General features: G+C 34.3%; 2 protein-coding genes across 3 annotated transcripts; one reads left to right on the top strand and one right to left on the bottom strand.

Annotated features, from left to right (window-relative positions):
* The first annotated feature begins 2,395 nt into the window (after nt 1-2,395).
* Nucleotides 2,396-4,049, top strand: LOC108949592. Its single transcript, XM_026835093.1, has 3 exons — nt 2,396-2,462; nt 2,760-2,871; nt 3,569-4,049. The coding sequence occupies exons 1-3, from the start codon at nt 2,396-2,398 to the stop codon at nt 4,047-4,049; spliced, it is 660 nt and encodes a 219-aa protein (XP_026690894.1).
* An 18-nt stretch (nt 4,050-4,067) lies between these two features.
* On the bottom strand, nt 4,068-17,669 carry LOC100183501 (formin-like protein 2). Of its 2 annotated transcripts, XM_018812584.2 has the most exons (21): nt 17,450-17,669; nt 15,811-15,894; nt 14,647-14,804; nt 14,337-14,420; nt 13,961-14,146; nt 12,365-12,493; nt 12,136-12,304; nt 11,796-11,906; nt 10,950-11,099; nt 10,201-10,302; nt 10,099-10,140; nt 8,819-8,941; nt 8,608-8,761; nt 8,077-8,385; nt 7,525-7,730; nt 6,974-7,210; nt 6,460-6,589; nt 6,068-6,201; nt 5,656-5,823; nt 4,791-4,974; nt 4,068-4,643 (listed from the first exon to the last, which is right to left on the bottom strand). In XM_018812584.2, exons 1-21 carry the CDS (start codon nt 17,558-17,560, stop codon nt 4,537-4,539), a joined length of 3,078 nt encoding a protein of 1,025 aa, XP_018668129.1. In that variant the 5' UTR covers nt 17,561-17,669; the 3' UTR covers nt 4,068-4,536. The 2 variants fall into 2 exon arrangements, with proteins under 2 accessions (XP_018668129.1, XP_002123548.2); XM_002123512.5 differs by lacking the exon at nt 10,099-10,140.
* Nucleotides 17,670-24,073: the final 6,404 nt, after the last annotated feature.

Here is a 24,073-nt window from a genome sequence, read left to right on the forward strand (position 1 = left end):
GCGTATATATATTTTTGACACATGTATATCCAAATCATAATTACTATAACATGTATTTATTCCAGCTTTAAAAAGTGATCGAATATTAAATTTTAATTCGTAAATTGCTAAGTATGATTTGTATAAAGTTGACTTCTATATATCAGATGTTCGATTTGAATATGTTTGTTTTATAGCAAGCCGGAAGCTTTTATAGTTTAGAACAATGATCATACTAGGGTATATGATCGGGAAACACGGTCATAGTAACTTGTGTGTGCTCTCATAATGTTTGTTGTGTTAGTGTTGGGATGAGGTGCTCAAAATTGGCGAAACTTGGTTGCTCATTTATTTTACGACATAAAAAAGTAATTCTCAGAGCGGCGACAATATTTTGTTTCTGTAAAATGATTATTTTGTGCTTCCCGGCAAAGATAAAATCAGTAGACATAAACAATACGGTAAAACATTCAGTTTGAAATAGGTTGTTCATGTATTAATTTTACCGTATTAGGATAAAACAAGAAAGGTCTTAACATTGCGAAGCAAAGATATTTCCCGTCTTGTTGAAAATGCAAGAAAAGCTGCGAACTGTTCGGCAGAAGTAAACCGATCTTACATCGTGTGTGATCGACTTCCATTCACCAAGATCATTTGTGGTAACGATAGCGAAAAAGACAAAGTTTACAATGAATACATTGTTCCCAATGAAGTTCATTTTATTTGGTTTGGTGAAGAATTTGGTATTTCACATTTCTTCCAATATCTTGCCCTCCGTTCAATCGCAAGCATACAGCAGCCCAATGTCATATTTATCCATCATAATGTTCATGGTAACAAATCAAGTGAGTTGAAATCAGAATTATACTCTCTATTTGGCGCAAATATTAATTCAATTTTAAAACTCTTCTACTAATAAAAAAGAATTATAGTACAATGGGGGAAGATGGGACACTTAAGCACATATTGCCAAATATTTCCAAAACCAAAATAGATGATTTTTTTTTGGTAATACCACGAATTAGTACTATCATTCCTTTATTAATTGACAACAATTTAATAAAATATAATAAAACACACGAGGAGTTATTTAGCGATCCGCACAACAAGTGAAATTTTACAAATTCGAAAACACACAGGATAAGATGGGACAGTTTAAAATCATTGTTAATTTTGATTATTAAGTGTATTTATAAATAAATATTGTATCCAACAAGTGTATATGAACTTGTAATAACAAAAAATTGATTATAACTATTGATAAAGTTGTTATTTTTGCTACAAATTGGGTATTACTAATCTGTTTTTGGCACAAGCCACTTCTCATAAATTATCACCACGTGCAAATGACCAAATTTCGAATATATTTTCAAAATATTATCTTTTTATTATATCAGTATCTTATAGTTGAATATCCCCTGAGGTATAAATTACTGAATTAAAAGCAAATCTTTAAAAGTTTGGCAATAAAAACATACAAAACTACAATGTGGGAGAAGATGGGACTCTAAGTTGAAATATATTTACATTAGCAGTATTCTGCAACTTGTAGTTAACCTACCGAGTTTAACAGGCTGTGCTAGTTTATTTGCCATGTAAACTTCATATATATAACGTTAAACCGATATTTTTTGTTGTTTTTATCTTAAATTAAAGTCATATTGACCCCTGCCTATTTTCTTTATGCTTATATCTCAGTGTTTTTTTACAAAGAGTCCGTAAAAAGAAAATTAAAAAAGAGTCTCGTCTGACAAAGTGTCCCATCTTCCCCCACCCTACTATAACATAAACGACACTGTGTCCATTGTGGCTATAGCGCGCCTGCCTGTAACCCAGAAGTAATGGGTTAAAGGCTCGACGCTGCTATCATTGTGGGCGTATGTATTCTTGGGCAAGACACTTAACGACAATTGCTCCAACCCAGTGGTCACAAATGGGTCGTCCAAATTATCAGCCATATATAAAAAAGAAAAACTCCCGCCTATAATAATCACCTACAAAGTAACATACATGGTAACTCGTAAGCTGCCACGAGGTGTATGAAGACCCGTGTGATAACGACTGTCGTTATATATTACCGCTCCAAGTGCTTGTGACTGAATTTCAAATATAATTGTTATTCTATCAATGTATTATATTTAAAAGTAATCGCCTTTTCCCAAACACTTTGAAAAGTACTGTAGAATAATACTGTAAAATTTCTCTTCATATATCATTAAATATAGAAACCCGCCAAAAAAGGTTTCAAAAATGCCCAAAATTACCTCGCGTTCCTAGTTACCCCGCCTTACTATATAAAACGAAGCTACTTTGTGTTTTTTTATATTTATTAAATCATTTGTTACGTAATATAAAACTCGTTCGCAGATCTGATATGGGACAGAATAATAAAAGAAATTCCTTGTATTAAGCTTGTATGGAGGAAGGAACCGACTACAATCTTCGGGCACGATGTGAGTACAGATCTCAATCTGATATCTATAGTAAGAAAACAGATTCTTGTCAACGCTGTATAGATTGTGTATAGTAGGGTGGGAAAAGACGGGACACCTTTAGCACTTACTATCCAAATATCCCGATCGTGGGTTAAACAATTAACAGTGGTCCGGAAATAGTAAATATACGGTTTTGTAATTCTTTGAATGTTCTTTGTTTGCTACCAAATGGGACGAGAAAACAATGAAGAAGGTGTCCCATCTTCTCCCGTACTATATCTTCAACCCGTGTTTTTCAACGGTGTTTAACATGTGCTTAGATATCAACTCATACTTTGAGGTCAGACGTAGCAAGGCTTCGTATTTTACTTGAGAGGGGAGGAATATATGCCGATCTTGACGTCATCACTTTGAAACCTTTGGATGAATTAAGAAATTATCCGGCAACACTTGGAAGGTGAGAACTTTTACTCTTCCTTGTTCGACCTATTGTTTTGGACAGGCAACCGTGAGAACTGTCTGCAACCCGTTTTATGAGGGACCCCGACACGGTTGTTCTGTTTCTTACACCTCGAAATACTATACATACGTAATACTCGTCAGCTGACACAAAGAATCAGAAACGCAACACCCGAAAACGCAACAAACCCAACACCCCACGATTGTCATTTTCCGGCCACCCCAGGGTAAAGCAAGTTACATTCATTTATACCTAGAACATACACACGCCAAAATAGAAACGTCGAGCATTGGAACAGGTATCATATAATTTTAATAGGAGCGGTCTAACCGCTGTTACCACGTCACCGAAAATTTCATTATTTGTTTATAACTTCCCAAGTTGGGCAAAGCGTGCGCTCTTAAACCGACGGTCACACCCGGTAGTCAAACGTAACTTAAAACCATTTACCGAAAGTTGGTTTGTTAAACTCGTATGGTCATTTAGCGTCTATTAGAAGTGGACGCGTGGCGTTTCTGGTCGAAGAAAATGAAATACCTGCAACCGTTTGCAACCCGTAGTATTTTTAGAGCCCCGTGTCATGGTCACTCGAAGATAAACAGGTTTCATCTGTTCAAGTTTTATGGTAAATTTGTAAAAGAATCGTTTGTTGTTTATACCGGCATATTTAACCTTTTACATTTACTGCATCCAGATCTTTATCGAGTAAGATAAGTAACGGGTTCATTTTGGCGCAACCTGGAACTTCGTTTATTCGGGATTGGTTGGAACAATATCGTAATTATGAGGAGGGTGGGAAACCTTATGCTTACTGGGGGGTTAACATCCCGATGCAGTTGTATGTGAGCAGAAGAGGTGCTCATCTGGAGGACACGAATATAAACAGACCGAATCCCTGGGCGGATGGTTTTGATTCAACATCCACAGCTCATTATGACATCACTGATAACTTTGTTCTTCATTTGCATCCGGATGGATTTGTGGGAGGTGAATGGGATGTTGGGATCACGGAGTGGGATGAGTGGAGGTTGCGGAGGTTGGACTCCGTGTATGGGAGCGCAGCGAGAATCGCGATGTTCGGATCTCAGCAGCTCGTCTTCTTTCCAGGTGAAGAAACTTTTGGAATGTCACCAAAACAGAGAGTTCGGTCTTTTCCAAGCATAGATGGGGAGTAATAGTGGCATAGAAGGTTATTGCTGCCATAGAAACATTTTATTTTCACCACAACGTAAAAAGTGCCGTTTATACTGCAAGAAATTTCAATAATAGCCATACTCGAAACTATTGGATAGCAGCGTAATACATTATGACGAACAAAGGGCATAGATGCAAATAAATCCCCAACAGTTACAGAACAAGCTGCATCGTGACGTCATAAGGCACGGATATGGCTGAATAAGATATACTGTACAAAACAATTGCAATAGGCATCATATGTAACTTGGGAGTCCTGGTGCAAAAAAGACTGTTTGAAAAAAGCAATATTTAAATAAACAACAATTACTCTGTATCATGTGTAAACAACACTGTGCATAACATAACACTCAATAAACACTTAAAGTAAAAAAGTCGCACCGTTGGTGTAAAATGTGAAACAATTATAGTTTTGTTACGTCATAGGAGTGAATTGATATGAAACAATGATTAATAATACTAGGAATGTTATAGCATCGTTGACATTTGCGGCGTTCTTGTCACTTCAGGACGTGTCTTCTTACGGAAACTACGTAACACTGTGTCTTCCCGACGGTACGGCTCTGATTTAATATCTGAGAAGAAACAACTTTTTAATAATCGCTCTCAATCCTACATGAAGATTAATAATTTTAATCAACATGCAAAACCAAACAAATGAGCACACCATCACCTAGCTACAAGATAGTGTTGTGTTTTTTTTATACAACTATAACACTTACAGTTAATATTTGCTTCAATTGCTCCGTCTTTACTTTCAACAGCTCTTCTCTCTTTACGTTGTTTCTGTCGGAGTTCTCCAATCAATTTCTGCTCCCCTGTCATCACTTCTTCCTTCATTTTCCTCCGAGATTCTTTCTCTTCCATTCTCTCAACTGCTCGTCTCTGCTTTTCTGCTCTCTTCTCCTGAAACATTAACAAAAACATTATGACATCATAACACTGGTCACTCCACAATGTTATGAACCATCGGATAGTATAAATGTCCAACCACAAGTATGACAATCAAACATACAAAGTCGATATTATGCTCCTGTAGAGAAAGTAGAGGCGTTGACAGTGGCGTATATAATAAGCTCTGTACCTGCAAACTTTATTTTTGTTGTCACAAACAAAACTTTTATTTGCTTTAGACATTTTATAACAAAACATAACCTGTGCAACACTCACTTTAACATTTACCTAAATCGACTAAAATTAACATTTACAGTCGATACGGCAAACATTGGTGAACTTTATATGTGGAAGTGCAAAGTCAACGTTTTTAAGCTTTTGAAGAAAGTAGGAATATGCATCAATAGAGATTTTTATATTTTAGAGCCCTGCTCTCTTGTTTATCAACACATGGGAAATCAAAGACCATATGTTTAGCATTGGTGTACTGTTTTATACACATCATGCACATTTACTACCACTGGGTTGGAGCAATTATTATTAATTATATTGCCTATTAAGTATGACACACACACACACACACAATGGCAGCACTACGGCTGCTTTAGGTAACGTAGTGAGTGCTCTTAACAACTCATGTGATAAGGAAAACATTGGTTTAAATATAAGTTTGTTGCCACTACATAAACTCACGTCATCAATCTTCCATTGTTCAATATCTTTCTCCGCTTTCTGGTAAGCTTTAATGAATCGATCCACCATCGGGAAGAAATTCTCAGGTGGCATCGATTTAGGGGATTCACCAAAGTATTCAACCACATCTTTGTAAGCTTCTTGTGCAGTTTGTGCATCTTGGAGGATCTGAAGAGAAAATACACATTAAGCACATAATGCACAAGGTTACCACAGGTCATGGTTGACAAATGTACATTGCAGGTACTTGATTGATGCAAAACAGGGGTGCTGCAGAAATACTTTTAAAACACATTTTGATTAAAACAGCATTGGACTAGTTTTCTTCGGGTTAAACTTGTGTGAACTGGGTTAAAAATCATAGCAACTCTGCCACCCTGCCAACCTATGTTGGCATGGTTTCCAGGAATACCTTCTGAGCTTTATCTTGTTGATTCGTCACAAATTCTTGCAACACGGGATGATGGTGAGTTTCAAGCTCATCTTGTGTGAGATTCATCCCACGTCGGATACTCCCAACATCAGACAAGATGTTCTCAAATGAAACTAAAATCAATAAATCTCCGTTGTACAATGATACAATTTCATCAATCAAAGATCTTTACATATCTTCACATGTTAAAACAATTTTAGGAATAAATACGAAGCATTCATTTAACACGACCTTAAGGGAGATACAGCATATGGGGTGCATCCATACATATAAATATAAGCATGCTGGGGCTAATGGGCTAAACTTAACCTAAATTCCATGTCCTCCAACATGGGACTCAACCATACAAAATGGTTAAAAATTCTGTTTACCTTTGCTTGCTCTATCCACATAACGTAACTCATGATAGAATGTCTTTACATCAGGATAATAAACATCAATAACATTCACAATATAATGAAGTAATGTTTGTTTCTTGTCTGTTGACTTTGTGTCAATCAACTGAAATTAAAAACCAATTAAGTTCTCCCGTTCCAGTGTTACAACAGAAATACACTTATTCTGACATTTAGACAAACATTTGCTTCTTAAGTTTCATAAACACAATGTATAACATGAAATATAATAGGAACGTTATCCTATTCTTATACCCCCTATTGTTATCATTGCTTTAAATAACAAAAAAATAAACACGGTCCTCCCTCACTGGCACTGCTTATCAACTTCTCCGCCACCCAAATGTTAGGAAGCAAAATGTTTAGCCAACCAATTTCCCAATCTTTTACATGAGGAGTTCAAAAGGCTTTTTAAAACAAGAACAGTAGACAACCCAACCCAAATTAAAATAGCAACCCGCATTTCTGTTGTTAAGAATCATCAACTTACAGCATCGAGACTTTGTAATTTGAATCCATAAACTGCTCCACGTTTTGCGCTGTTCATGTAGTTTCCAAACGCAAGTATTATCTCCAATACTTTCTTGAGCATTCCTGATGATTTGATGGACATGGATGCTGCGATGACCGAAGCTATTTGTGGTGTCAATGAAAGTGCATTATCATTGAAATTTCCAATGAATATCATAATGTTGAGTCGCTGTTGCAATCTCTCCACACGACCAAACTATCAACAACAAATAATGATTAATCTTGGAGTAATTGAATAAGTGCAATAGATAAATATAAATATTTCAACATTTTGTTTTAATACTTATTTAAACAATATAAATAACAACAACTATTTGTGCCAAAATATGTAACATTTAATTTTGTTATTTTAATTATACCGATACTCACAAACCTACATTACAATACTTTTTCAACCTTGGCAAAATAACAAAAATTGTGGCAAAATAGGAACGAAAACAGATATCGTGTGTCGGTGCCAATAGAGTTTAAATAAACACCATCCAAATATACAATGTAAACTGTACATACCAGCCACATAAACTTATCCTCAGATGCTAAATCATTGAACGACTTCCCATGTTTCTCATAATCTTTAAAAGCTTTTAATTCACCATCATTTGGAATAAATCGTGGCAACATTTCAACGTATTCAATCGGGAGAGATTTGAGATCGTAACTATACACAGAACGACATATATCATCAGTGCTTAAACCAATCTTTCTCAGTGTGATCGCTGGAACATAAAGAATAAGTTATAACAAAGGTGAGCACCTTGTTTACTTAAAATTGTTTTTTAATGTTGGACACGCAAGTTTTAGGAGCAAAATAATTAGCACAAATATAAGCTGAGTTGATCTAACTTTATATTTCCTATATTTCGCATTAAAATTAAAGGCTTTATATTCCGTACTTGACAATTTTATTCATGATCCTTAGATCCTACAGCTGTTGGATTCACCAAATTTGGCATTCAATTTTGGCATCAAAAATCATAAATTCAAAACCATAATCCTATTCCTCGCTGTAGTGTAGGACCTTGCTTATACACAAAAAGAACTTTACTATAAACTAACTCTTACCTAAATTTCGAGCTCTGTTGACATCGATTAATGATGTTCCTCGTTTCTGCTGAGCTTCCACGATCTTTTGCATTCTCATACGATCGGCCTCCGTATCTTGTGCTCGTGTTTTGAACATCTCTTCAAACTCGTTCATGTTGATCTCGTTGAGCACGGAGTCGTCGTCCAGCTCGTTGAAAATCGTCCCCGCCACTTGGTTGGGCCGAAGAGCGCTCCAGTTAAGCACAGGGAGGCGATATTTTGGATGATGTCGTTGTTTTGCTTTTAATCCACCAGGGAGATTTGCTTGGTTGGGAAAACTAGGCATACCTGTGTTTGACAACAAAGTTTATAAAACTTGATAAGGTTGCGGTATTTAAAGATTATGAATTAAATATTTGTACTTTTCAGAATTTTTTGTACTTTTCAGAATATTTGTACTTTTCAGACAAAAATATATTTTATAACATATTGATAATAATATTTAAATAATAATAATATTTAAACGAGCTAACAGCAACGAATATAAACAGATTTTTTTGTTTCTGTTACCTAATGGTGGCGGAGGGGGTGGTGGGGCACCACCCAGTGGTGGTGGAGGTGGAGGGGGTGGAACACCAGCTAGTGGCGGTGGTGGAGGAGCCGGGATTGATGAAAGAGGAAGAGGAGTGGATGCGGATGGCGGGGGGAGGGATGAGATCACATCCTGTGGATGAATATATGGTGATAAATTTTACTATTTCAAGGTATAGCTTAGATGTACCTTGGTTTTGACTTTAACTGTTGGTGTGTCTTCCATGTTAAGTGCAGCAGATGATGAGATAGGAGGAAGTGCTGCACGAGTTGCTGGTGCTGTATTTTGTTTCGATAAAGTGTGAACTTGGGTCTGTAATGTGAGAGACATATTTAAATATTTGTAAACATGTTATTTCTACACCAAACAAACACAGATGATCATTATATGACACTGAAACTGTGTGCACAGAAAATTCAACATTTTGTTAATGACGCAAGTGTTACATGCACCACAGATGACCTGGCCATCTTCCCATATTGTGGGAAGTGTTGATTGATTATTGTTCTTCATGTTGGATAAATGGTTGGCTATATTGGGAAGAATTAGTTGGTTTGATGGCCATTGATTTCCAGGTAGTTGGAGATTAAACCAGCTTGGCTCAGCATTTATCAATTGAGGTTTTTGATTAATAATGTCTTGTATTTCTGGATCTAGAGGATTTAAACCGTTCTTCTTTATTTGAGTTGTATACTGTGTGGGGCTTCCTATTGGTGGAAGTTGTGGAAATTGAAAAACTTTTGCTTCATCATAAGTTGGTATTTGGTGAGATACAATATCATTGGGTGAGGGAGAAGTTTCATGTATTGGTGAGGTTGGGGGGAAGATGGAGAGACCGTGTAGGAAACTAAACTCTGGGTCGATTGCAAATGAGTTGTCGATGCCCCACAAGTCCGGGTCGTCCAATGTGGGTTCAGGAGGGGATTCCCCACTTGAACGCAAATTTTCTTCCACGTTTTGTCGTCTTCCACGAGTTTCCAATTGAAAAGAAGAATCGGAGATAAAACCGTTGCTTCCAATGCTGATGGACGATGATGAGGGTTGTCGTGGCAACCATTCATCCATCTCTATATCAGTGATGTTGGAGGAAACAAGATCAAAATCATCGTTTCCATCGTGCCATACACTGACGGGCAAATAGAAATCTTTAATCTTTTCATAGATATCTTCATCAAGCTATCCATGAGCAGCGTGTGTAAAAGTTTGAGCGTAAACGAGGGTAAGAAATGCACTTGCAGTTTTACAACAGAAGCATTTATAAGAACAGGTTAGTGTCAAGTATTGGTGACATGATATAATTGATGACGGTACAATGACAAATTACCATGAATTTATTGTTTAGATTGTCAGTAGTTAATGTATTTTTGTGACAATTTTATTCTTTTGAATGCATCATTTGACATTCTAAAGCATTTGCCACCATTGTTAAAATTTGCAGATTATATTTAAAGCCACCGGATATTACTTACATTGGAATCAGTTGGTAGAATATAAACCCCTTTGTTCTTACCCTGCTTATATGAATTAACTATTGAACAAACACACCTAATCAACTAAACAACAAAACTCACCTTAAGCGTGGATAACTCAGCAATATTTCCCGATAATTGTTTCTCCAACTGAACAATCTTTGACATATTTTCATATTCTTGTTCTTGAAACTTTTCATTTAACTAAATAATAAGTTTTGGAATGAACCATATGTGTGCTTGGTTTATCTTATCTGTTTTTACTTTTATTTTATTCGAATGATCTACTTTAGCAAATTAATGGGATTTATTAAATTATTTGAAATTACAGATGCTGTTAATATATGTTGAAATATTGTAAACATTGGTTAAAAGTATAAATAAAGCAAGTTGTAACAAAACAACAGTAAATGTTTTAAAAAAACTTCTAGTTCATATATATATAAACAATATTTTAACATCCATTAGCCATATACATGTATACTAATACCTATTATGTATTTTTAAATATACCAATTAATGAGATTCAACCTATACAAGATTTAACAGATTGTTTGTACATGCTATGAAATCAGTTTAATTTCTGGTTCTTACTTAAAAATATAATAAATCCAGCTTTCATGACTAAAACACAGATTTTATAATATCACAAAATAAACAAGACACAATAATAATGGTGCAATAATCAGCTTGTGTTCCAGTTTTTTAAGTTAATAATGTGACAACAAGCAAATAAGTAAGCCCGGAATTGACTTTTATCTTTTTTAATTTATCCGGAGTACCCTGACTTTTTAGAAGTTAGGCGTCTATAACTAGACATATTGAACTATTTAACAACAAACATATCTTACATCAAGTAATTGTTCCTCTAACTGTTCCACACGTTCTAAGGCTGTTACTTTAACTTCTGAATCTTCAAGCAGAGCAGAAACATCAAACATGTTATCCAAGTATGCTTGTATTTGAACTTTCAATACATCACTCTCAGTTGATTTCAAATCCTGCATGAAAATTAAATACAAAGTTGGGAATAAAAGAAAGAATGAACATCACATATTTATCCTCACAGTTGGTGCAAATTCAGATATTATAACATGGGTGCCCTACTTAATCATGAGTTACCACTTGTAACTGTTTGGGTGACTGTTTGATCTTTTGACACCTGGCATAGGCATTTTTTGTTGGTAGCCTTTTCAAAAATTGAACAATTTTATCATCACAATGTATGTTACTAACAGTAATAATCGGTTCTTTAAAATGTGATCATATCAACAGGGCAAAATAATTGCTACGCTAAACCAAAAATCAAACAAGGTAATTCGCTGCACGCGCGTTCTAAGGACAAAATATAAATATTAAATATTCATATTGCTTATATTCACACTTAAGAATATTTAATATGCATTTTTTAAATAAAACAGATGAGCAGACTTTGAGTAGACTGACCACAGCAATTGTTTTTTGCCTGTGAATTTCATTGAATGATATGAGACTTGGTAATAAATAAGACTTCACCTTTCCTATGTTATGTAATAACTGCAGTTAATATAATAAAGGTAACTATAGAAATTAGATAAAAAACATAATACATGGGCTGAATATTTATCCTTTTTTAATAACCAAAGATACTTGTTTCTTTTAATTTTTCTAACATTTTCAATTATGATATTCATGAGTTTGTTATTAAAGACATTTACCTCGAGGTAAGCATCCAAACCAAGCAAAGTAAACTCGTGTTGTAAATGAACACGGAAGTTCATATCTTCTACAGAATGAACAACAATGTTGACGAACTGCATACACGACACCTGGAATATTAAGAACAAATCTCTATTGATTACATTATGATGAATAGAATATGGTAAAATAGTAATTATTAATTCATTTTTGTAAATTTGTACAGTAAATATGTATCTGCCAGCATAGCGTTGGCACATATTGAACGTATAGTGCATTTATAGAGAACTTTTTCATGGTGTGTATGTCGTATGTGTGTATTTTTTCTAGAATGTACGACTGATATACTTTGTTACCTACCATGAATTCAATATTTTCCGTCTCTGACTTAAAAAAGAACATGAGTTTAGTAAATCTGAGAGGTTCATCACATATTGCTTTGAAATTATCAAATGCACGAAGTATAATATCATGCCCACCCCGCACCAAACAAACAGCAGCAAGAAGTTCCAGCACCAATGACTTTGTTCTGTGACACAATAATGATTATTATTGTATATGTATGTAATGAATGGTTAGGTAAACTTACCTTAAGCTTCTGTTGTTTAGACTGAGAGCAATCTCATTAATGCATTGTGGGTGAGCCATCACAAGATTGAAGCCATATTGATAATTCATTATTGCTCGCAGACAAGTAATGCACACGTGTACATCATCCCTAGGTGGTAATAACATAAATAAAACACAGCTTTTACTAGGTATATTTACAAAGCTTGCAATGCAAAACGCACTGTGCACGTGTTGATGTGCATGCTTAATAGGTGAAATGTAATGCAATGGCTCTTAAATAGAGCACCATGATGCTCTGGCAACTTATATATAAAGTTTTATATCATTTTCTAACTTTGGTTTGAAGACATTAATAAATTTCTACATCACCAGCTGTGAATAATTATTAACATAAAAAATTTAAAGAAAATAGTAAATAATGAAGATTTTAACAATTAATACCCAGTTAAAATATTCTCAAATAAACAAGAACAACCCAATGTTAAATGCAGCACACATCGTTTGCTAAAGCAATGAATTTCAAACTTAATTGATCTATGGCCTGACAGTTGATTGTTGGTTAAAATTTGTGGGACACAACATGTTGTAAAGTTTTTTTTACAATTTAACAACAATGGTATAAACGCCATTGTTGAACAACTTGGCTTTTTATTCAATGCAGCACTGAAAGCCAGACAAAGAAACTTTTTTTAACAATCTTTCGCAATGAAAATGTTGTTAACAAATATAATAAAAGCTTCTGCAGTCATTTTTATTGAAAATCTTAATTGATTTGAAAGTATAAAATGTAGTATTTAATCCTAATTTCATAAACAACAAGTTTTTCATTTTCAGTTGCGGATTTTTTGGAAATATTGACATTTGAAATTGTACAAACAGAAACAGTGGGAAAAAATTTAACCGTAAGGAAGTATTATGATTTGGAAAACCTAGAAATGTATTGTAGAGAATTGGCATATGTTATTTATAGGATTCTGGTAGCTTTCGTTTGGAATTTTATTTTATGAAAATTCAAATGTATGCCACACAAAGTTCTTTTTTTTAAAAATAAAATATAGAAATGCCACTGATTTCCAGGTTTAGCGGAATTTCCAATACCTATCAGGTATCAGCAAAGGTGATAGAGGTAGTTGTATTAGGATAAGACTAAGCATTACAACAATCCAGGAAGGAAATAATAAAACTAGTAATAAGTTATCTTATTACATGATGTTTACTACGAGGAAAAGTGGCCATGTTTTCAATTTCTAACACAGACTTACTTGAAAACTATAATTTGTGTACAATTTGTTTACTTTGTACTGCGGTGATTAATAAACTAATAGTAATAAGTTTGTTGGGACTTTAGTTAATCTATATATTAAATATCCGGTCTTTTAAGAGGTGAATACGCATCACATTCTCACTTTTTACTCTCTGACCGTGCACAAACACATACCTATATACAATACTGTTTCTATGAACAAGATTTCTGCATGAATAATTCAAGGTTAAAAATATATATCGTTGCAGGCCCATTAGTAAGCAACATACCACACTGTGTGGTAAAATATTCGTGTGTCCATTAGTTTTTAAAGAGGACAAAACATTAAATAATCAAATGTATTAAATTAACCTGTCCATTACTGCTCTAGAATTCTTCAGTGTTCGTCTATTTGGAAGCGTTTGTGATCTTGATATAGTGGAAGTCATAGCAGATGATCCTCGTATGCTGAGGGTGCTTCCAAGACTACCGAGGTCTCCTGTGCTTCCTATGGACTTGGTGGGAGATGAAGACATTGAAGAGGATGAACCATCGTATCTGAAATGAAAACAATTTCAAAGATATATTTATACAATGTATAAAATTTAAAATAAACTATTGCTGCCATATTGGGATCAAAGTGACCAGGAAAGGTTGTTAAAATTTTAGAGCAAAAAGTAAAAACTTCCAAGACAGTAGTTTAAGGAAATAAACATTCCAAACAAATTGGAGCATTAGTTGAACTTACATGATCGCATATTGTGCAAATGCAAGATAATTAACAAGAACATCAAGTCCACGATTCTCTTCATTTAGGAACTCACGAACCCATCTGTGTAATGAACAAAATATTTATCAGTTGCCTTTAGAGGTTTCCAGGTCATTATATACTACTATCAAAAGTTAGTAACCTAAAGTAGGGCTTCTTAAATTGTGTGTCACAGCTTGCAAAAAAAGAGTTAAGATATTCATTAAAACTTTCACAAATTAACATTAAATAGACCAAAATGAATATTTTTTTTTTGGAACAGAAACTAAGAACCAGAAGGTCATATTACCCGATATGATTTGTTCGAAGGGAAATTTCAAGGTCACGTAAAGTTCGTGTGGAATTATTTACTCTTTTGCGGAATCTTTTTCTTCTCAATGCTGGGTCGAGGTAACTTTGAACAGTTTGTATGTAAAATGAAGGTGGATGCTTCACTTCAACTTTATCCTGAACGAAGATTGGTATATTTATTCACTGATAACTGAAACTAATTTTTACATAAAAGTTGATAAAACACAACAGTTTTTGCATTTAAACAAATTTTCAATTTCAAATTTATAATAATAGATTAATATAATACTTGAAAGTTGTAAGTATATATGTAACTCACCTGGAACAAAGACTTAAATGACAAATGAATAACTTTCTCAATTGTATTCAATACTCCTTGGAGTGTCATTTTACAAGATCATAAACTAACAGTAACGTAATGACTATAAATTTTGTCTTGACAAGTTGTCAAACAATATATCTTTGATAATCTATTTAAGAAACTATAAACTATCACTTGCTGATGAAAAGAAAGCTGTGTTTATTTACTATATTTGCTCTAATATATGTAGGAGCCTCGTGACATTCCAACTTAAAATACTTCGAACTGTACACCTTGGTAAAGTTCTTACTTTCAGCTTGACAAAACCCTCTCAACTGCAATTTTTGTTGAACCAACACACATCTGGTAAACCTTCCGCACTGCATATGAATGACAGAAGCTGTGAGAAGTGTCTGGTAACAAACCAGCATAACATCATAAATATTAAATTAGACACAACTGTTTTCTACATTATTTATAAGCCTGATTGGCTTTACAAAGCTTTCTGAAAGATGGTAAAATCAGTAAATCAACTAACAGCTGCAGGTATTGCTTTCAAGTTAAACTTCAGTTTATTGAAAGTAGTGAACTGTAGAACAACAAAGTATATATCACACAAAATGATTGCTTCAGTACAACTTGTCACTTTAAACTAACTGTATCTTGAGATGCAACTGGAAATGAGTCAAGAATGTAATATAAAGAAAGTGATTAGATACGACAGACTCAGGACTTATAAAGAATGAACTGAGAAGCTTTTGGTGTAACTTAATGCAACTTAGATGATTGTCAAATAGTCACCCAATGAACTTATATTATGTTTAGAAATTATATAGGATATAATATTACCAGGTAGCCTACCTGGTCACAAATCAGTTCCCACTTCTTTTTGTTGTCATATTTGGTCAGCGCTTTTGCTTTATCGGGTGGTAAGTTCATAGAAAGCTACAGAAATAGATATGTTGTTATTATTAGTACATTGTATTGTATTACCAATAATAATCAAAAGCATAGTAACAATTATTTTAAAAACATAAATAAAATATTTGTGGACGTTTAGTTTCAAAACAAACAGTTGCATTCCTGCTTGTATTTCATCATATATATATAATTTACATCATCAATTACCATCAAACTTTCCTGTTTAAAAATCGTTAACAATTACATTAATTAACTAAGTCCCGAATCATCTACCCACACATACCATGCATGTTTATCGAAATAGATGTACAAAGTAATAGGTAGAACATTAAATCAAGTAACCGTATAACGACTCATATTCAGAAATTGTTTTCAGTTCTAAAATAATTTTTAAATACATATAAAACTTAATATTTTCCTATTTCCAACTATTTTCCAACTTGCAGAGCAGAGCAATGCACTATGCACACAATGTATTTATATTTGTTAGATTCACGATTAATCATAAGGGAATTCGTTCTGATTTTATTAGAATAATTACCAATTAAAAATCTACTAACAATAGTTGTTTTACCCTTATGTTTTAGTTTTAAACATACTTAATGCTTATTGTTTAAAAAAGGTTTTGTGTTTTAAGTAATGTCATCTCATGTGATAATTTTGCTTTCTATTGCAAATCAAGTTGTTGGGAGTTCCTTTATGGTGGTGCTACCTTTCTGTGGGGGTGTTTTATAGAGCATTTAATAGGCATTTACCTACATTTTTTTGTGATTGCATGCCATTGTATTTATGTGCCTATATTTAGAAAATTTAGTGTAACATATTTATCCTTGCATGGCGGAGAAAAAACAGTTGTATAGCACAAGTGCTTAATTCATATATATTATATACCTAATGCTCGATTAAATGACGACAAATGTAACTTTCTTGGAGATTATATTTTATGTATGGGTAACAATTTGGAGCAAAGACACATACACCCTTAATGTTGGCAGTGAGTCAGTAGAACTGATTGCTTGTGATATTTCATGTTCGGGATGTACCCATAACAGATGTAAAGCAAGATGTGTGTTAAATTTGTAAACACGGGGGTAAAAGTCATTTACACAACAACACATAATGACAAATAAAAGTTAATGATGATAGTGGGAAAGAATATATATTTAAAATAAGGGTGCTAGTGAAGAATTCCCCCCGCCTTATTTGCCAATCACCAACAGGTCCCTAATAAAACTACAGGTTGCAAACAGTTGGGCTCGGTTGCGGATATTTTAATTATTTCAGACAGAAACGTCAGCGGCCACGTCCAATAGATGTCAAATGACCATACGAGTTTAACAAACCAACTATTGGACCGATACCTCAAATAGTTTTTGAGTTATCGAAATAACCAAAATATCTGCAACTGTTTGCAACCGCGTGCAACCTGTAGTTTTATTAGGCACCCATCACTCACCCCTATAACCACTAACCCCCCAACCATCAACCTCTAACCACCAACCTCTAAAACTTTCCACCAGCCTATTCTGCTATGTACCGGAAGATTCTTTAGCGCCAAAATAAGCAATCTTTAACTTACCAGCACTCTGTTGAACTTCTCATCAATTTCTTTAGTTTCTGGCATGGGCAGTTTAAGGGGGGTATTGTGCGCCCGGTAATCATGCATGCGACTGCTTTCACTATTCCCCATGACTTGATTGTGTTTTTACAAACTGCTAAATCTTTTCAGTATTTGAACATATCCAACTTCACACCACAGGTCCACAGCATATATACGTGTAAAAACAGTTCACACAACTTCAATATCTTAAAACAGCTGTAAGTAAATAATTAATGCATTTTGTATTATAGTTAATACCTAAAACATGTCTAACTAATACTTCTATTAATATAATTATTATTCCATCCTGTGAAACTTTTGGCAGACCAAAAACACCTCGAACAACGTAACTGCTTTCAAGTGAGTAATTGAATGAAGACACGCATACACTTCCCTTGTCGATGATTGCCTCAAGGCCAAAATGACGCCGTTCATTTCAGAAGCCAATTATGTTACAGTACCCAGTTGAACATTTTCTTATCTAAAGCATATGAAACGATCGTTTTTGGTTGCATTTTATTTCTCCGCATATTACTAATAAATTAGGCAATACATCAGCACTCCATAGACGACAGGCCCACTGTTTATAATCTTAGAATGACCATCAAACCGTGACTGAAACGATTTCTTCGGTCGACTAGTTCCTTTTCCCTACAGCAGTAACGGAATGTGCCACGGTCGGGATAATTGTAACGTTACCCACGTTCTTTACTAATGTTGATTAATATGAAAACACTGATTCAAGGTAAAAAAAACTTACACACTTTTAATACTTCATCTGTGCCGCACTTCTTGTTGTCACTTGTGCCAACCAAAATTCGTAATATTACGCATACTATTGGAACGAATACAGGCCATGCCAATATTTAAATTTATAATCTTCTATCTATCAAAATATGATAAACGTAGCAGGTGAACACGGTTAAATTTGAGCGGCCTACATCACATAGTGTGGGAATTGGGACACTACCATTGTAAATAATGCGAGCAACGAAGGCATAAATATTTAAACATAAACATAGGATAGTGAATAAATAATGCAAAACCGCCGTATATGGTCGTATTACTGAAATACGGTATAACTCAATGTAGTATTATCAAGCGGAGCTAATGCCTTTACGTTCGGTAATTATCAGATTGTTGCCAAGACGTCAGAATAAACAAGCTAAACAAACGTGACGTCACTAATGATATAAAACATCTTAAGTAAAGTTATCAACAAAAGCTTAAGATGACTCCACTCCAACAGTGAATATATGCCATGAATCAAATCTATCGTCTGATTCGCTGTAGAAACGAGTGCTCTTGTAAAGTAAAGGGAATGTTTGTTCGCCGCAAACATGATTACATCATAATATGCTTGGTGTTGTTTGGGAGAAGGTGGATGCTGACTAATCAAATCTAAGTGCGGACAGACTTTGCACATATATGAGAAATAAATGACACTTGGTGTTAAACGGTACTTGATATTAAACTGGCGAAACCGAACACAGTTAAAGGGGCATACCAACGAAAAATCAAAATTTGTGTATTAATATGCTCAAATGTGACTTAAAGCTACCATCAAAGAATACGAAACAGCTTTAAAAAAATGAGTTTCAAAATCGCAAATTTAACCGCTGGAATAAAAAAATTGGCCGTGGCGCAATGCATGGCATTTCCCATAATAAAAATAATCACTCAACTTTGATCGTTTCTGGTTTCTAAAATGCTGAGGAAAACTCAGATTGTATTTCTGATTTGGTATAATGAATGCTTCTTCTTCAAAACTATGTAAAAAAAATAGTAAAACGTAGACTTTATTATGTTTTAATTTTTGATTGAACTTTATACATAATATGCTGACTCGACACTTTTTTCCTATTAGTTAATTTTTAGCACTTTTTGGTATCAAAATGTTTATTATGTTTCACTAGTACTTACTATACTATTTTTTTATGAAAAAGTCAGTTTTTTGTGTTTAACGTAAAGTTTAAAAATATGCTGAGTCAGCATAATCTGGTATGTGTACCTAGGTTCAATCGAAAAATTAAAACATAATAAAGTAATGTTTGACATTTTATATAAATTTTTGAAGAAGCATTCGTTATACCAAATCAGAAATAAATTTGAAATTTCCGTAGTATATTTTAAAAACTCGAAACGATCAAAGATGAGTAAATTTTTTCTTATGGGGAAATCCCATGTATTGTCGAAACAGCCGATTTTTTTTACTCCGGCGGGTTTTTTTCAGCCGATTTATCAAAAGCCGTATCCCTTTGGCAAACTTTGATGTTATCTTTAGATTACATTTGAGCATCTCTATCCACATACAAATTTTCATTTTTCGTTGGTATGCCCTTTTAAATAACATATTCATATTAGTCTCAATGTGATTTATACATTGTTTCATAACTTAAACATTTTAAAGACTTAAAACAAAAGTAAACAAATAAATAAAACGGAACGTACTTTGATTCGCGGCCAAGTGATTTCGGATCCTATAAGCTCTCCTCTGATACAATACACATTTGGCGGTATATAGTACAATGGGGGAAGATGGAACACTTAAGCACCTTTTGCCAAATATTTCCAAAATCAAAATTTAATAGATGACGGTTTTTGGGTAATACCACAAATTAGTACTATCATTCCTTTATTAATTGACCATAATTTAATAAAATATAATAAACACACGAGGAGTTATTTAGCAATCCGCACAACATGTGAAGTTTTACAAATTCGAAAACACACAGGATAAGATGGGACAGTTTAAAATCATTGTTAATTTTGATTATTAAGTGTATTTATAAACAGGAATATATAGTACAATAGGGGAAGATGGACACTTAAGCACATATTGCCAAATATTTCCAAAATCAAAACAGATGACGGTTTTTGAGTAATACCACGAATTAGTACTATCATTCCTTTATTATTTGACAACAATTTAATAAAATATAATAAAACACACGAGGAGTTATTTAGCGATCCGCACAACAGGTGAAATTTTACAAATTCGAAAACACACAGGATATAAGATGGGACAGTTTAAAATCATTGTTAATTTTGATTAATAAGTGTATTTATAAATAGCAATATACGGAAATAACACGAAATAATACTGTACGCTTTGAAATTTAAAGGGCCTAAACACACCCCACGTCACTTTTATTTTTTAAGGTAAATTCATAAAGCGACCGTTTTATTGATTCCAAAAATACTTTGCTTATTAAATTTGGTCCAGTATACGCGGAGATATTCGTCCTCAAACAGTGATCTCTAGCGCTATCTTTTTTTTACTACGAGCTCCGTGATTGTGACGTAGGAACGTACTAGTCACGTGACTGATTCATTCGTAAAAGCGAAACCTGCGTTTTTTTTTTGTTCTCTCGTTTTTCGCTGAAAACACTGCCTCTCGCCTTTCTGAATGAGAGCGGCCACGCTTCAACAATTTTGTGACGTGTTTGTCACGTGGGTAGTACACTTCTCAATTTTTTTCGCCACGCAACTTTCAAATCATTTTTTTGAATTTCACGGTGTTTGAGCTGGAATATCTTTGGTTATACAGAACCGATTAAAACAAGTAAGGTGTCGTTGGAATTAGAAAAACACACTCTATCGATTAAAGCGAAGTACATTTGGGGTGTGTTTAGGCCCTTTAAGTCTAAACATTCTTTTTCTTGCCCTACTGCTATAGTTTTAACGTGTTACCTATACGTTCGAACATCAATGGTTAAATATTGTATCTTACAAATGTATATGAACTTGTAATAACAGTAAATTGATTATAACTATTGATAAAGTTTTTATTTTTGCTACAAATTGGGTATTACTACCAACGCTTATAGATAGGTAGGATGGGGGAAGATGGGACACTTTGTCAGACGAGACTTTTTTTTAATTTTTTTTTCTACGGACCCTTATTCAATGGTAACCAGGAAAATTACAGAATTATTCGACAGTAATATCACGACTTTATAAAACGCGCTTTAAAGCTAATTACTGTTTTAAAATATTTTTTAAAAAATGGCTAAAATAGAAACAGTAGATTTTAAACAGTCAAAAAACTGCGAAATAGTAAGGTGCTAATTTTGAAATGTCGCAAAAATAATACTAAAGCCGATGAAATTTTGTAGTTTGCGAGTGTGAACGATTAAACTAGTTTCATATATTTATAAAACAACCTTGAATATTTCGTACAGTTTGATTTTGTCTCATAAAACCAGTTTTAGTTTTGTAAAAAAAAAGAGATATATGCATAAGGAATTCGACAGGGGTCAAACTAATTTTAATTTGAGATAAAAACAACAAAAAATATCGGTTTAAAGTTATATATATATATATACAAAGTTTACATGGCAAAGAAACTAGCACAGCCGGTTAAACTCGGTAGGTTAACTACAAGTTGCAGAATGCTGCTATAATGTGAATGTAAATATTCCATTATAAAGTAATTTATAAAGAACATTTGTAAATACGTGTTGTGTTATAAACTTACACTGACGAATAATATTGTTATCGTTTAAAATGTGTTTTATGTTTCATAAAAACACCCAAGAACTGTTCTATGTTAGAAGTTATTATTATAGTAGGGTGGGGTGTGACGGGACTCGAGATGAGACGAGAAAAACTGCCAAAATGTTGTTGTTTAAATCATCAATCCAGCTTTGTTTTTTAGGTAAAACTGATATATGCCCAAGAGAAAATAAGTAGAAGTCAACTTGTCTTAAAGTAGGGATTTAAAATTCGGGGTTTTACCCAAAAACCGTCATGTGATTTAATTTTGGAAATATTGGGCAATATGTGCTCAAGTGTCCCATCTTCCCCCATACACCCCTGCAAATTTCGCTACACCCCTGCAAATTTCGCTAAGTTATAACGAGTTGCAGAATACTATTAATAGAAAATCTTAAAATTTTGTCCGTCTGACCCACAGAAAAAAAAGATTGCGCAACTGCCCAAAAGCTTGGCGCCCTCTAAATAGCATAGAGGGCGCTAGGCTAAAATAAAAAACGGGAACGACTCGCGAAAGAAAGAGAGAGACATTCCCTTTTTGTCGGCGTGGTGGAAGGAGCTCAGAGTGCCTTCAGCCATGTCACAAAAACAATTGTATATTCACGCGTACTGCAAAAAAATATAAAACCCAGCCAGCTGTCAGCAAGGCCGAACTGTTTGTGGATACGAACAAAGGAACATCTAAAGCGAGAAATCATTGTTAATATAATTAAGAAAGAAAATGTCCCGCTATCTTCAATATTAGGAATAGCAGAAAGAAAAGGAAACCTTATTGACATTACGTGTAAAAATAGAGAACAGGCCCAATATTTACAGGAAAAACTCTGTAAAAACGATGCCTTTAAAACAGCTCACTTATATCAAAGTGAAACAACGCTGGTTAACCTATCGTGGGTCCCAATACCGATGAGCCATGAAGACATAAAAGAAGAATTAAAGAAGTACGGGCAGGTAATCAAAATCATCGGAAGAATAGATAAAGACGGTCCACTGACTGGTCGCCGAGCAGCGATTATGAAAAACGAGAATTTGGAAAAAAATCCAATCCCCAGCTATTTGTGGATCAAAGGAGAAGAGCTTTATGTCACCTATAAAGGGCAAGAAATAACCTGCAAATACTGTGGTGAAGTAGGTCACAAGCAAGCGAATTGCCAAACTAAAACAAAAGACTATCCGCAGCTGCTGGCAGCGTCTGGAGTGCCTAAAGCAAACGGCGAGATCAACAAAACGCCGAAACATACCGAGGAGCTGCAACATATTGCCCAAGGTAGTATGACATCCACGCCTGTTAAAAATACAAAATTGATAACTCTCAAAAATGCACATCCTACAAGAACGTAAGCGAAGTCAGAATAGAAAATGAAAATTTGGAAATCCTTACTCAAGCAGCAGGCAAACGCGCCGTTAGAAGCCCACTGGAACTAGAGGGAGAACCGGACCCAAAAAGTATGAGTATGTGCTTGGAAGGTTTCCCAGTATCGTGTATTTCATGCAAAAAGGAAGGGCTGACATATGAATGCAGCAATAAATTCTACTGTTGGTCCTGCAAAAAGGAACAAAGAGTTGTGGAACCTTGCTGCGAGGAAAACATCCGATTCGTGGTGGACGAGAACTGAGAAGAATGCCTTGCTGCAAGAAATTTATGCCGGTGTCGCAAAAAAATTGTTCCCCGAAAAAATCGTTCTCATTTTACAAACTGCGCATGCGCATGAAGTTGTGGTCACGTGATTGCCATTTTTCACAACATCGATGAAATATTTATTCCGCTTGCAAGATACACTTCATTTCATATGTGCAAAATGTTGTCAGGAATACCTATATTTATGTTTTTTCGTTGTTAACGTATTGAGTGTCATGGTATTCTCGCACTGCGGTAGATGTGAGATTTAGTTGGAGGTATAGGCACAGATTTCAGATTTTACGAGTGGTCTTTCTCATATGTGGTATAAGTCAGTAAGCTTTTTATTAGACCAAAACACTTATATTCCACCCCCGAACCTTACAATTAAACCCAAAATCCAATCCAGGCACAACTAAACCAATAAACAAACAACTAAATCAACTGTTAACAAATTGAAAAGAAAATTGATGATTAATTAACAGTAT

This window comes from Ciona intestinalis, chromosome 7, assembly GCF_000224145.3.
Source record: "Ciona intestinalis chromosome 7, KH, whole genome shotgun sequence".
Taxonomy (NCBI): domain Eukaryota; kingdom Metazoa; phylum Chordata; class Ascidiacea; order Phlebobranchia; family Cionidae; genus Ciona; species Ciona intestinalis.

What these genes read in the sequence shown, in the direction of transcription:
- LOC108949592 (XM_026835093.1), top strand. Translation starts at nt 2,396, where the DNA reads ATGGAGGAAGGAACCGACTACAATCTTCGGGCACGATGTGAGTACAGA. An exon ending in ATCTCAATCTGATATCTATA is followed by an intron (nt 2,463 to 2,759) that starts GTAAGAAAACAG and finishes CTTTGAGGTCAG; the next exon opens with ACGTAGCAAGGCTTCGTATT. An exon ending in TATCCGGCAACACTTGGAAG is followed by an intron (nt 2,872 to 3,568) that starts GTGAGAACTTTT and finishes TACTGCATCCAG; the next exon opens with ATCTTTATCGAGTAAGATAA.
- LOC100183501 (XM_018812584.2), bottom strand. Translation starts at nt 17,560, where the DNA reads ATGGGGAATAGTGAAAGCAGTCGCATGCATGATTACCGGGCGCACAAT. An exon ending in CTTCGAACAAATCATATCGG is followed by an intron (nt 14,421 to 14,646) that starts GTAATATGACCT and finishes TTCATTACACAG; the next exon opens with ATGGGTTCGTGAGTTCCTAA. An exon ending in AACAAGATAAAGCTCAGAAG is followed by an intron (nt 5,824 to 6,067) that starts GTATTCCTGGAA and finishes TTTTCTCTTCAG; the next exon opens with ATCCTCCAAGATGCACAAAC.